The 13,719-nt window shown below is 38.5% G+C and overlaps 1 protein-coding gene and 1 pseudogene across 2 annotated transcripts in view; both read right to left on the bottom strand.

Moving 5' to 3' along the window:
- Positions 1–585: 585 nt before the first annotated feature.
- STRN (striatin) overlaps positions 586–13,719 on the bottom strand; it is a 131,805-nt gene continuing 118,671 nt past the window's right edge. For both annotated transcript variants that reach the window (XM_051842991.2, XM_070069253.1), the window contains 4 exons: positions 10,839–10,979; positions 5,233–5,340; positions 4,022–4,108; positions 586–3,931 (listed from right to left, as the gene is read on the bottom strand). In XM_051842991.2, the coding sequence (XP_051698951.1) occupies positions 3,762–3,931; positions 4,022–4,108; positions 5,233–5,340; positions 10,839–10,979 (506 nt within the window). In that variant the 3' untranslated portion in view covers positions 586–3,761. The remainder of the gene's footprint in view (positions 3,932–4,021; positions 4,109–5,232; positions 5,341–10,838; positions 10,980–13,719) is intronic.
- LOC108176393 (SNRPN upstream reading frame protein-like) lies at positions 10,122–10,599 on the bottom strand (annotated as a pseudogene).

Below are 13,719 nucleotides of genomic sequence, written 5' to 3'. Positions count from 1 at the left end.
TATGAAGTACTAAAAAAGTGAGACTTCAAAAAAAATTACATTCACTTAGCCAACACTAACGAAATCCCATAATTTTAGTAAACCAATAATTTCTCTTTTTACCTGAACTTGACTTTAAAGAGTAGCTATTTTTTTCTCTACTGAAATTTCTAGGAATTCACATTCAGAATTCTTGGAAGGTATATATGGTGCTCAGAAGAGCACAAAGACAGCGCATGAAATGTCCCCTGAAGTCCTAGAGGTTGAACAGATACATTAAAAAGACACTGAGGGTCACAAACCAGGACCTTCACAGATTGGCACACATGCGTGCATGTACACACACACAGACACCACACACACTCCCCTATCTCTGCCTCTCACTCTCTTTCCTTTTCCCTCCCACCTCCACGCACAAACTCAATCTTCATCTTCACTGTAAGGCTGCATTTGCTTTTTTTTTTTTTTTTTTAAATAAAGGCACCTCTCATTTTCTAGCTATTGCCTTCTTGATGATATCTATTTTGTTAAAAAGCCTGAATGTTCAATGGAAATAGTTCAGTACTGAGAATGGAATATTTTTCAATTCACATTTGAATAGCCAGGTTTTCTTACATTCAGATTTTAATAAACTAGAATGACAGTCCTTAAAACAAGCATGCTAGCCTATAATGGATATAGTATATACAGTAATTTAAACATTGAGAACTATATATTATACTGTAAAAGCAAACAGCACAACACTCATCATACTCATCATTATCCACTGCGTATACTACCTCCAAAAATGAAAATACAAAACAGTAAAATGCACCTATGGTTTTATATATATATATATATATATATAGTCTATATATATTATATATATTCCTATAATATATATAATATATATTTATAAAATATACATACATTTTAGACATTTTCAAATAAATCTCCATCATTATCTCCAAAAGAAATTTATAGCAAGAATACTGAAGGAATGAAAGTCAGATAAACAAAAAATTTCTCACAAAGTTCATTATCAGTGATGCAGCTCAATTCCCCCTTTTAGTCATAACTAAAATGATTATAAAAGCTAATAACTTTGCATAACTAATTATCTGTTTAATGGCAAAAAATTGCTAAATTTGTTCAATAGAAAAATACTGAAGGTCATTACATCACATATGTTAAATATCTGTCTATGGTTTGAGTAGCAAATGAGTTCCTTATGACAGTTGAGAAGGGTGCTGCAAGCTCCCAGAGACATATCCACAGCATATGAAAATAAGGCAGGGACCCACACCTCCTGCTGATTTTCATACTATTTCAAAACACTTTATCCAAAATATTTACAAATCAAGTATTATGAAAGTATTTCAATGACTGTTTAAATCTTGAATTTGTTCATTTTGTGAACTTCTAATAGGCTGGGGAGAAGTCAGATATTTGTAAATGCAACCATATGGTTGGAAGACTGCTTTGGCTCATTTCTAGGCTGAGATCATACAGTGCTAGTGGAAAAGAGTCTTTCTGTGTACAGTCTCCAATGGGATACCACTGGCTTTCTAAGGAACTTTCAACAGTTCCATCATCTGCACAGTTTATGTATTCATGGTTATTTTCTACTCACTAACAGAAAATTTTCAACCATGAGGCATAAGATGAACAGTGGAAGAGTATATTGGGTTTTCAGAATTTCAGTGACATAAGTAAAGTAGGCACTAAAGACCTTGGAAGGTAATTAAAGCAGTAACTGGGAGAATAATAGCTTTGTGGGTGGTCCATTATAAATATACCAAGTAGGGGTACCTGACTAGAAATTTCCAGTATTCTTCTACAATGCTGGTTAGCAACAACCTGTTCTTCTCTCTGTGAAGAACCAAAAACAATTTACTAAACACAATGTGGAATATTCTACCTGCATGGAAATATATACATTCACCTCTTAGCTCATGTCTAGGTCAATTCATCTGATTACACAAAGGAGTTTCTTAAGCCCACTTGTTAACCAAAGCACAAAGATTAAATTAAAAAGCAGCTGTTAAAATACTACAGCATATCTGTACAATAATCAGACAAATAGAGTACAGGTTTTTAAAGGAAATTTGCCCTTATACTGCAGAATTCTAGAGGCAGACAAGCAGAAATATTAAAGAAATATTGTCAATTATTATCCACATTACCACCAGAATATTTCTTCAAGGAGGAAATGTACATAAGTGTCATTGCCATGACAATGGACTACATGAGGACAGGAATATGGGAACTATTTCAACAGATTTAAATACTTAAGGGTATACGTTTTTTAAAGTCTGAGAACCTATTATAAATTTTAGTGAAAAGTTGGACATTAATAATTTATTTCTAATTTCCAGATTCATTGCTGTCATTTGGGACAACCAAGAGAAAGTGTATGAAGAGAGGCATGACAGCTGTTAAGAAAAGGTCTATATGATTAGGGACTCGTTCCAGGTAGTGGGGTCATGGGAATCCCAAAAGCTAACCACACGTAGTCACAGGTAAGGTATGATCAAAGAAACCTGATCACTGCCTATTAAAACACATATTCTAATTAAACAATGGAAAGATAGGGAGAGGGAAAGGCAGAATATATTAGCCAATATTAGGCATGGAATGCTTCCGTCTAAATTCTCAGGAGATTCTTCTTGGATATGTTAATAGAGGGCTTCTTGGATACAAAACATTTGCTTTGTTTAGTACTTCTGCAACAGCAGCTGCCTGAGGTTAACCATTTTCTTTGGACTATTAAAACTTAATAATGATGAATTACTTTTGGTAGATGTCGGATAACATGAATATGAGAGATAAAGAATGAACCATGGTTATGTGGGTGCTGATAAATGGGTGCTAGTAAATAACACCTTTCAGTCATTGAAAGTAAGATTTTACTGATAAGAAATAATCACTCTGTACTATAAATATGAATATTTTATATGAATAAAACAAATTTTAAAATAGAAATTATTATAGAGATATGCCCTGTTTGCCCTTAAAAATAAACAGATCTCAAACCTGAATAAGTTAAGTCCTTTAGTAAAAGCAGATTCTATTGACTATTCTTTATAATGGTGAGTGTGCCTGACAGCTAAACTTTAGAATGATGCCAAATCTATTTTCAAACTGTAATATAATAAAGAAATCTGCTTGAAAACTAAATAGTTGTTTAGCATTTCTGAGTATATGTAACATATTATTGCATTTTTTTTTCCTCTAATAGATAAAATGCTTTGCCAGGTGCTTTATGTAAATAGCTGAAAGAGCTAAATTAAACTAATTTTAACACTGCCTGGTCATCATACACAAAGGGGCTAGTTAGTACAGCAGATAAAGATTACTGTTTTGACTACCTAACATGTTTAATAAGAGTTGTCAGAGGAGAACTAGGTCTAAGTTTCTGCTCTTTCTCTACTCATTCCCAGCCATCAAGCTTTTTAATTATCCATTACAGCACGCTGTATCAATAGGGACAAGCTAAACCTGTGTACGCTAAGGACCTACCTAGCGAATTAGAACCACCTCAGAATTAAAAGGGTCTATTTAGGGGACAATTTGAAACAGTTTTCAGGTTCACAGATTCAGCTGAGCTTGCAGCAACCTGAACAAACTTTAGTTTTAGAAAACTGTATACGAATTGCAAAACTATACTTTAACAAATGTTCTCTGTGCTCCTTCAGCAGAACAAAAGGGCAGGACGAGTTGATTCTTGCCCTGGTCTTCTGTATCTCTTTTGTGCAGTTGATTATTTATAAAGAACTAGATGATGAAAACGATGCTTTGTGTCATACAAAGACTTTAGCCAGCGCATCAGCTCCAGCACTGGCTATATAGCATTTGGATGGATGGAAAGCTACATCATGAATCGATTCTTCAAATTTTTTCCGATGAGCTGTGAACTCTTGAATACACGTCTTACTTTCTAGATTCCATAAACGTATTGAACAGTCATGACCTATACCAAATGAAAAGAAATTGAAAAGGAAAATTACACTTATATAAAGATGATAAGAACAAAGAAACAATCCATAGTTGATGTACTTACTGCCAGACATCAAGTACAGGCCATTAGGATCAACTGCTAAACTTGTAACAGCTTCTAGGTGTGCTACCATCGAGTGAATCAGTTTACCTTTGGAAAAAGAAGATTGTTCCTATTTATTGATGATTTTCCTCATTTGAATATACATTAGCTACCCTGTTTACTTACTGTATCAACAGTTTTTTCCATCAACTAAAACATGTGCCTGTCTCCTACCTTCAGTCACCATAATGAAGAACAAAAGCAGCTTATGGAAGTTACTAATTTCTACACAAACATCCTCTTAAGTCATTCCCACTAATGAGGATTTAGAAACTATTAATCACCTACTTTGCAACCTTTAGCTACAGGCAAATTATATGGGTGGTAGGAATAGAGAGCTTAAATTCACAGAGAAAAAAGAATGAGACAAAGCAACAGAAAGGAAACATGGCCACAATTATAATGTACACAACATACAAAAAGGATGTAAAACATGAAATTACTTATCCATAGCAGTTAAGCAAAGCCAGCACAAGTTAACATATTAACAAAGACAATAACAGGTAACTCAGATAAATATGGCTGCAAACACAAAGATGCTTTCCTCTGCACAGCTCTTCATGAATTCCTTTTAGACTGGTGAAATGTAACCCAACAAAAATTGTGAAAGCCCCTCATGCTCCAATTCAAATCAATCAGGACCAAACAGTCAGTATTATAACACAGAGAAGATTAGTCCATGGAAAAGAAAACCAAATGACCTGTAAGTTTTCCATCTGCAACACAGAATATGGCTAGTTTTTAACTGAATAACTCAATACTGAATAATACTATACAATAATTTATTACCATGTATAATGATCATACCCTTTACTTCCAATGTTTCTATTTTCCCCCAACATATTGCAATAAATCATAGCAACAGATCACTTTAATCTGCATTTGAATGAATTTTTCATTGTGCTCCTAGTGATAACATTGGCTCCAGGACCTAAATATAGCATCTACTCACTATTAAACAAAAAGGATCCAAATATCGTTTAGAATGAAAACTAGCCTTAGCAGATTTGGGTGGCATGATGAGAAACTGAGACAAGGAACTGCCTGTGTCTGGTATCTATTCTTTGATTATCATGCCACTAAAACAGACACCAAAAGTACTCAACTTTTTTGTAGGGTTTCTTTCTTCTTTTGCTTGAACAAAAACCACTACTTAATAAATAAATTCGTACCTGTATTGTTATCATAGAATTTGATGTGCCTATCTTCATGAGCAGTGATGCTGATTGGCAGAGTGGGATGACTGATGACTCTATTTATTTGGCAGGAAGAGTTGATTGCTAAGAAGAAAAAGAGCAACACAAATTAGTTATGGCTATTTTTTTTTCACATAAAGGAAAACTGAAATTCATCTAAGGGACTAAAAAAGTAAGTGAGATGATTTTAATTTGTCTTTAGTTCATTTATTCTGCAACTGTTTCCACAATTTCAATTTCAGGAAATGAGAATTGCTTGAAGTACACTACATTGATAAATTTGGAGGTAGTGAAGAATCAGAATTTCTTTTTCTACCATTTACTATCTATGACTACTATCTATGGCTGCCACCTAAGGTTTAGCAGAGTCCCTGATATTTATCATTTTACAATATTCTGTATTTTTTTGTTAAGTTTCACTATCACTTACATGTAGATAATCTTCAAATTTAAAGTTCAACTCTTTTTACCTAGAAAGTTCTTTACTACAGTGTTATCATCTTTAAATTAACATAACAAGGAGAGGTTCTTAATCCTCTTCATAACAACAGCCATCACTGGCTGATAACCTGAAAGGCAGAGAGAGAGAGAGAGAGAGAGAGAGAGAGAGAGACATCTATTTATATCTATCTATCTATATGTATCTATCTATCTATATACATAGATATATACATACAGATAGATCTATCTATAGATAGATAGATATATACATATAGATAGATAGATAGATCTATAGATAGAGAGAGTGTGTCACAGAGGCATCTCAATGTGTTAGCTCACTCTCCAAATGCTGGCAACAACTAGGGCTGGGCCAAGATGAGGCCAGGAGCCATGAACTCAATCTGGGTGTCCAAAACCGGAGGCAGGAAGCCAACTAGGAGTCAACAAGCTACATATTAGCAGGATGCTGGAATCAGAAATGGAACCAGGACTCCCACATGAGATGTGGGTGTACCAAGCAGTAATTGCTGTGCCAAAATCCACTCCAATACTTTTAAGGAAGTTTTTCCATTTGACGGTAAATCAGATAAAGTTGGCAAAATGCAAAGAATACTAAAATGAGTTGAAGCCATAACAGCTATTGTAACAATCTGAAACAATCCTCTAAATACCACAGTTAGCCTGTGACTTAGAAATGTTAATCTTTACACTGGGTTCACAGGTATTCAAAATCTACTTCAACTACCATTGACTTATCAAAGTAAAATAACTATTGATATCAAAAAGAAGAAACAATTTATTCTAACAACAAACATCTTTCATTATTTCCAATTCTATATGAAATTCACTTTCACCTTGAAGCATGTTTGGTTTGAACTTCAATTTAAAATTCTTCTAATATTTATTTACTTATTTGAAAGAGGAAAGGGAGAGCCAGAGGAGACCTTCCATCCGCTGGTTCTCTCATTAAATAGCCTCAACAGCTGAAGCTGGGCCAGGCCAAAGCCAGGACCCAGGAACTCCATCCAGATCTCCCACTAGGTGGCAGGGGCTCAAGTTCTTGGGTCATCTGCCACTGCTTTCCCAGGCGCACCAACAGGGAGCTGGATCAGAAATGCTGGCACCGCAAGCAGCAGCTTAACCTGCTACACAAGAATGGCCCAAATTCTTCAAAAAAATCTTGAGGCCGGCATTTTGTCCTGGTGGATTAAGGTCCAGTTAGGATGCTCACATCCCATATTGGAATGAGGGCTCCAGATCTTGGCTTCTGATCCAGCTTCCTGTTACTGTGTGTGGAAAGTAGGGATGATGAGTTCCCGCTACCCATGTGCGAGAATCTGACACATTTCCTAGATTCTGACTTCAGCCTGGCCTAGCCCTTCAGAGAGTGAACCAGTGGATGGATCATCTTGGATGGTCCCAGTCTCTCACTCTCTCTCTGCTTTCAAAGAAATAAAAATAAATCATTTTTAAAACGAATACTAAATTCCAGAATATAACAACATAATCAAACACAAATAGCAATGGGATAGTCCATAGCAGAATGGAGTAAAGGATTAATGCGTTTGCTTTTTATAACTTTAAAAGTAATACAAGGGACCAGCACTGTGGCACAGTGGGTGAAGCTGCTGCTTGAAGTACTGGCATCCCATATGGGCACCGGTTCGAGTCCCAGCTGCTCCACTTCCGATTCAACTCTCTGCTATGACCTGGGAAAGCAGTAGAAGATGGCCCAAGTCCTTGGACCCCTGCACCCGCATGGGAGACCAAAAGAAGCTCCTGTCTCTTGGCTTCGGATCAGCGCAGCTCCAGTTGTTGCAGCCATCAGGGGAGTGAATCAGTGGATGGAAGACCTCTCTCTCTCTTTCTCTCTCTGCCTCTCTGTAACTCTGCCTTTCAAATAAATCCATACATCTTATTTTAAAAAAAAAGTAATATAACTTGTAAATCCAGGAATATCAGGATATATTTATCATAATTTAAAATAATTATCACTTATTTCAGAAATGTTGTCTTGGTTAAAAACATTCTTGGCAGTCTTCTGAAATGCTTCCATTACCTGGCAGAATATTACTTTATGGTCACATCCCTTGAGTGGTTTCAACTTATACATTTTATCCACAAGACCTGATGCATTCACTACTTGTAGTAATCATTAAAATAAACATTTGCCACTCAGGAAATTAAGAATTGGTCATATTTTCCGATGGTAATTTCTAGAAATGCTCACATTCTTCTTTATTTCATACTGCTTTTTAATTTTACTACTGTGCTTTTAAATGTGATTTTAAATTTACTGAGAGTTCAAAACTATATTTAAGATTTATTTATTTATTTGAAAGACAGAGTTATAAAAGAGAGAGGGAGAAATGGGGGAGGGGAGACAAGGGAGAAGGAGAGAAAGAGAGAGATTGAGAGATTGAGAGAGAGAGACAGAGAGAGGGATAGTTCTTCCATCTACTGGTTCATTCCCCAAGTGTCCACAATGGCTAGAGCTGAGCCAGACAGAAGCCAAGAGCCAGGAGCTTCATCTAGGTCTCCCATGTGGGTGCAGGTGTTCAAACACTTGGGCCATCTTTTGCTGCTTTCCCAGGCCATTAGCAGAGAGCTGGATTCGAAGTGGAGCAGTCAGGACTTGAACCAGCATCCATATGGGATGCTAGCGTCGCAGGCAGTGGCTTTACCCACCACTATGCCATAACATGGGCCCTCAAAATTTTTTTTTTTTTTTTTTTTTGACAGGCAGAGTGGACAGTGAGAGAGAGAGAGACAGAGAGAAAAGTCTTCTTTTTGCCGTTGGTTCACCCTCCAATGGCCGCTGCGGCTGGCGGGCTGCAGCCGGCGCACCACGCTGATCTGATGGCAGGAGCCAGGTACTTCTCCTGGTCTCCCATGGGGTGCAGGGCCCAAGCACTTGGGCCATCCTCCACTGCACTCCCTGGCCACAGCAGAGAGCTGGCCTGGAAGAGGGGCAACTGGGACAGAATCCGGCACCTAGACTGGGACTAGAACCCGGTGTGCCAGCGCCGCAAGGCGGAGGATTAGCCTAGTGAGCTGCAGCGCCGGCCTCAAAATTGTATTTCTTAGAAAAAAAAACTCTTTAATTCTATAGTCTCAATTTGTATTTTCCTGTCTATCTCTTTTATAACCAAACAGGCCAAAGTTCTATTTATGCTATTTTCCCAAACAATCCTTACCGTGTATCAGGAAGAAACAAAAAGAACACAGAGGATAACAGATTAGAAAAGGAAAAGGAAGAAAGTCCAAATAAAATGGATGACATTTTTAAGAGAGAGCAAGGGACAGATCATCAGATGCAGGAATACCCATTCCTTACACATATGCATGGACAGGTTTGTTAACACAAAGATATGCACACATATCCACACACCATTAAACACAGCTCTGTATGTGTATGTGGTTTTCTTTACTGAATACAATCTAAACTGACTGAATTATAACCAAAGAGAGCAATGGTTGGAAAAGAACAAAAACAAAAAAATCTGTAGTATCTTTTTCATAATCTGAGAAAACATTTGTTTCCTGATTTGCTGTATCAAATCACTAATACAACATGATCTACATTCTAATCAATATTGAGTTATATAAATTATACAACAGAAAATTAAGATTATTTAAAAAATTAAATTTTAAGAAATGAAAAACGTGCGGCCGGCGCCATGGCGCAGTAGGTTAATCCTCCGCCTGTGGTGCCAGCATCCCATATGGGTGCTGGTTTACTCTTGGCTGCTCCTCTTCCAATCCAGCTCTCTGCTGTGGCCTGGGAAAGCAGTGGAGGATGGCCCAGGTCCTTGGGCCCCTGCACTCACATGGGAGACCAGGAAAGAGGCTCCTGGCTTCGGATCGGCACTGCACTGGCTGTTGCGACCATTTGGGGAGTGAACCAACGGAGGGAAGACCTTTCTCTCTGTCTCTTCTTCTGTCTGTAACTCTACCTCTCAAATAAATAAATAAAATCTTAAAAAAAAAAAGAAACAAAAAATTTTTTTAAATTTATAGATAATTTTTTTTTTTGACAGGCAGAGTGGACAGTGAGAGAGAGAGACAGAGAGAAAGGTCTTTCTTTGCTGTTGGTTCACCCTCCAATGGCCACCGCGGCCAGCGTGCTGCGCCCAGTGCACCGCGCTGATCCGAAGGCAGGAGCCAGGTACTTATCCTGGTTTCCCATGGGGTGCAGAGCCCAGGCACTTGGGCCATCCTCCACTGCACTCCCTAGCCACAGCAGAGAGCTGGCCTGGAAGAGGGGCAACCGGGACAGAATCCGGCGCCCCGACCGGGACCACAACCCCGTGTGCCGGCGCCGCATGGCTCTCTCTTAAAAATGTCATCCATTTTATTTGGACTTTCTTCCTTTTCCTTTTCTAATCTGTTATCCTCTGTGTTCTTTTTGTTTCTTCCTGATACACGGTAAGGATTGTTTGGGAAAATAGCATAAATAGAACTTTGGCCTGTTTGGTTATAAAAGAGATAGACAGGAAAATACAAATTGCACTGTCTTGTTTTTGCTTGGAAATCAGCTACCTTGATGTTCTAATACTTCCTCTAACCACCTCTTGGTGTCTCAGCTAAGAATGTCTGCCTCAGTTCCTCCTGGAAATCCTCTGCAGGTATTTACTGCCGCTGAGAACGTCCATACAACTGACACTCTTGATTGCTCAATGAAGCCATCTTCCTACGTTTGACTTGTACTTCCCTTCTGGCACATGCTGTTCTGTAGTCCACGCAGGTGTAAGCGATCCCTTGCTTGCTCCACTAACTGCTCCTAGGGCCAAAGCATCAGACGTTTCTGGCAGCTACTGAGTTCTGCCTATTTAATTTTTTATTCAGAACAAATACTGCTTTCTTCCAACAGAATTGAAAATTAGTCCTTTGGTATAACATAAGCTTGACTTATCTTTGGAATAGTTCAAATGCTATCCTAAATAGTATTTCTAGAAACTTAACCTGAACTCTTGAAAAATCAATTGTAAATCATTATGTCCTTCTAAGCAACTCTGTTCTGAGATACAAGATGCAGAGAACTTAATAATCACAAGTCGTTTTCATAGTTGACACTACTAGTTATAATTTTAAGTTAAAAACTGATCCAAGCAAAGTCTATTTAAAAGTAGTATACATACTTGTATCTGGATTGGATTCTAAAGTAAGAATGCGTTGTTGTGTTTCCATGTTAAATATGCTGGTATATCCTTTGCTGAATGATGCTACCATAAGGCTTGGGTCACTGCTTACTAGATCCACAGAAGCAGGGATTCCCAATTCTAAAAGAGACGGAAAATAAACAAAAGAATGGCAATTAAAGGGTCTCCTTAAAAATGTGCTTAATATCTAGCAAAACAAATTATGGAAAGGTTTCTTTAAGAAATAAAGTTTGTCATTAGATTAAGAATTAGTTCATAACCAATCAACAAAGATTATTTATTTTGTAACTTTTAGCTCTAGATTATTTATTATCCTTACCTGTTCAGCAGATTTCCTACTTATAATGCAAATAATACATTCAAGGAATGCAAATTTTTAACTAGAAAGCAAACGAAGGAACTGGCATTGTGGCACAGCAGGTAAAACCACCGCCTGCAATGCTGCCTTCCCATATGGTGCAGGTTCAAGATCCAGTTGTTATACTTCCAATCCAGCTTCCTGTTAAGGTGCCTAGGAAAGCAGTGGAAGATGGTCCAAATACTGAGCCCCTGCATCCACGTGGGAGACCTAGAAAAAGTTCGTGGATCCTGGGTTGTGGCCATTTGGAGAGTGAACCCGTGGATACGAAGGAGATCTCTCTCTTTCTCTGTGTAATTCTGACTTTCAAATGAATAAATAAATAAATCTTAAAAAAAAAAGAAAGCAAATGAAAATGTGTATGGATTGCAAGTTTTGCTGTTTCTACTTTAACCTGAGCTTGGATTGTAGCAATTCTTCATTTATATAACATTTTTTAAAAGATTTTTATTTATTTATTTGAAGGGCAGAGAGACAGAGAGAGAGAAAGCGAGATCTTCCATCCACCGAGTCACTCCCCAGATGGTCACGATGGCTGGAGATGGGCAGAACAGAAGCCAGGAGTGGCCGGCGCCGCGGCTCAGTAGGCTAATCCTCTGCCTTGCGGCCGCGGCGCCCACTAGAGGGTGAACCAACGGCAAAGGAAGACCTTTCTCTCTGTCTCTCTCTCTCACTGTCCACTCTGCCTGTCAAAAAATAAAAAAAAAAATTAAAAAAAAAAAAAAAAAGAAGCCAAGAGTGAGGAGCTTCTTCCAGGTCTCCCATGTGGGTGCAGGGGCCCAAGTACTTGAGCCATCTTCCGCTGCTTTTCCAGGCCATAGCAGAGAGCTTGATCAGACTGGGGCAGCCAGAACTCAAATCAGTGCCTATATGGAATGCCACTTGCTATGTTACAGCACTAGCTCCCTGTATAACATCTCTTATTAGGAATTTTAATTCATCAAATTTAAAAAGTAAATTCATGTTGTTATTTATTGTTAGTCATGCAGATCTCAAATGCAGGCAATTCATCAAAGCACAGAGACAAGCATAATAGGTCAAGAACAAAGAAGGTATTTTTACTTTCACCTTATTTATAAACATCAAATAGGGTAATTATGTATAAAATGAATATCATAATCTGATTTTTTCATTTGGCTCAAAATCTGAAGCAAACCAACAACTCAAAAATGTTTATATTACAGAAGATATACAAATGGTCAATAAGCAAAAGTATTCAACATAATTAGTCATCAAGGAAATGCAAACAACCACTAAAATGAAATACGACTACATGCCCAACAGTATGGCTAATGTTAAAACAGACTGACAACACCAAATGCTGGTATGGATATAGAGCAAGAACTCTCAGACATTGCTATAAGTGGTATAAAATGCCACAACCACCTTGGGGAAAATTTTTGCCAATTTCACATACAGTAGAATAAGCACCCACCCTGAAGCCTAGCAGTTCTACTTCTAGGTGTCTACCCACCTATAATGAAAATATATCAATGTTCATAGCAGCTGTGTTCATAATAGCCAAAACCTGGAAACAACCTGAATGTCCATCAAGAAGTAAATGAACAGACAAAATTATAGTTTAGTCAGACTATTAAGCAATAAAGGCAAATAAACCGATATAACATAGATGAATTATAGAAACATTATAGTCAGTAAAAAGCCTGATATGAAAGAGTATATATGGGCTGGCGCTGTGGCTCACTTGGCTAATCCTCCGCCTGCGATGCCCACACCCTGGTTCTAGTCCCGGTTGCTCCTCTTCCAATCCAGCTCTCTGCTGTGGCCCGGGAGGGCAGTGGAGGATGGCCCGAGTGCCTGGGCCCCTGCACCCACATGGGAGACCGGGAGGAAGTACCCAGCTCCTGGCTTCGGATTGGTGCAGCACCAGCCGTAGCAGCCATTAGGGGAGTGAACCAATGGAAGGAAGACCTTTCTCTCTGTCTCTCTCTCACTGTCTGTAACTCTCTCACTCACTGTCTAACTCTGCCTGTCCAAAAAAAGAAAAAAAAAAAGTTTATATGGTATTATTTCACTTATGTGAAATTTTAATACCTATTTCACTTACAGAGAATAGACAATACTAACCTATGATGAAAGAAACCACAACAATCCGGTGCCGCGGCTCAATAGGCTAATTCTCCGGCTGCGGCACCGGCACACAGGGTTCTAGTCCCGGTCAGGGCGCCGGATTCTGTCCCGGTTGCCCCTCTTCCAGGCCAGCTCTCTGCTGTGGCCAGGGAGTGCAGTGGAGGATGGCCCAAGTGCTTGGGCCCTGCACCCCATGGGAGACCAGGAGAAGCACCTGGCTCCTGCCATCGGACAGCACGGTGCACCAGCCACAGCGCGCCAGCCGCAGTGGCCATTGGAGGGTGAACCAATGGCAAAAAGAAGACCTTTCTCTCTGTCTCTCTCTCACTGTCCACTCTGCCTGTCAAAAATAAATAAATAAAATAAATAGAAAAAAAAAAGAAAAAGAAAAAGAAACCACAACAGTGAGGA

Source organism: Oryctolagus cuniculus, chromosome 2 (genome assembly GCF_964237555.1).
Source record: "Oryctolagus cuniculus chromosome 2, mOryCun1.1, whole genome shotgun sequence".
Taxonomy (NCBI): domain Eukaryota; kingdom Metazoa; phylum Chordata; class Mammalia; order Lagomorpha; family Leporidae; genus Oryctolagus; species Oryctolagus cuniculus.
This window is presented reverse-complemented; position numbering and strand designations above follow the sequence as displayed.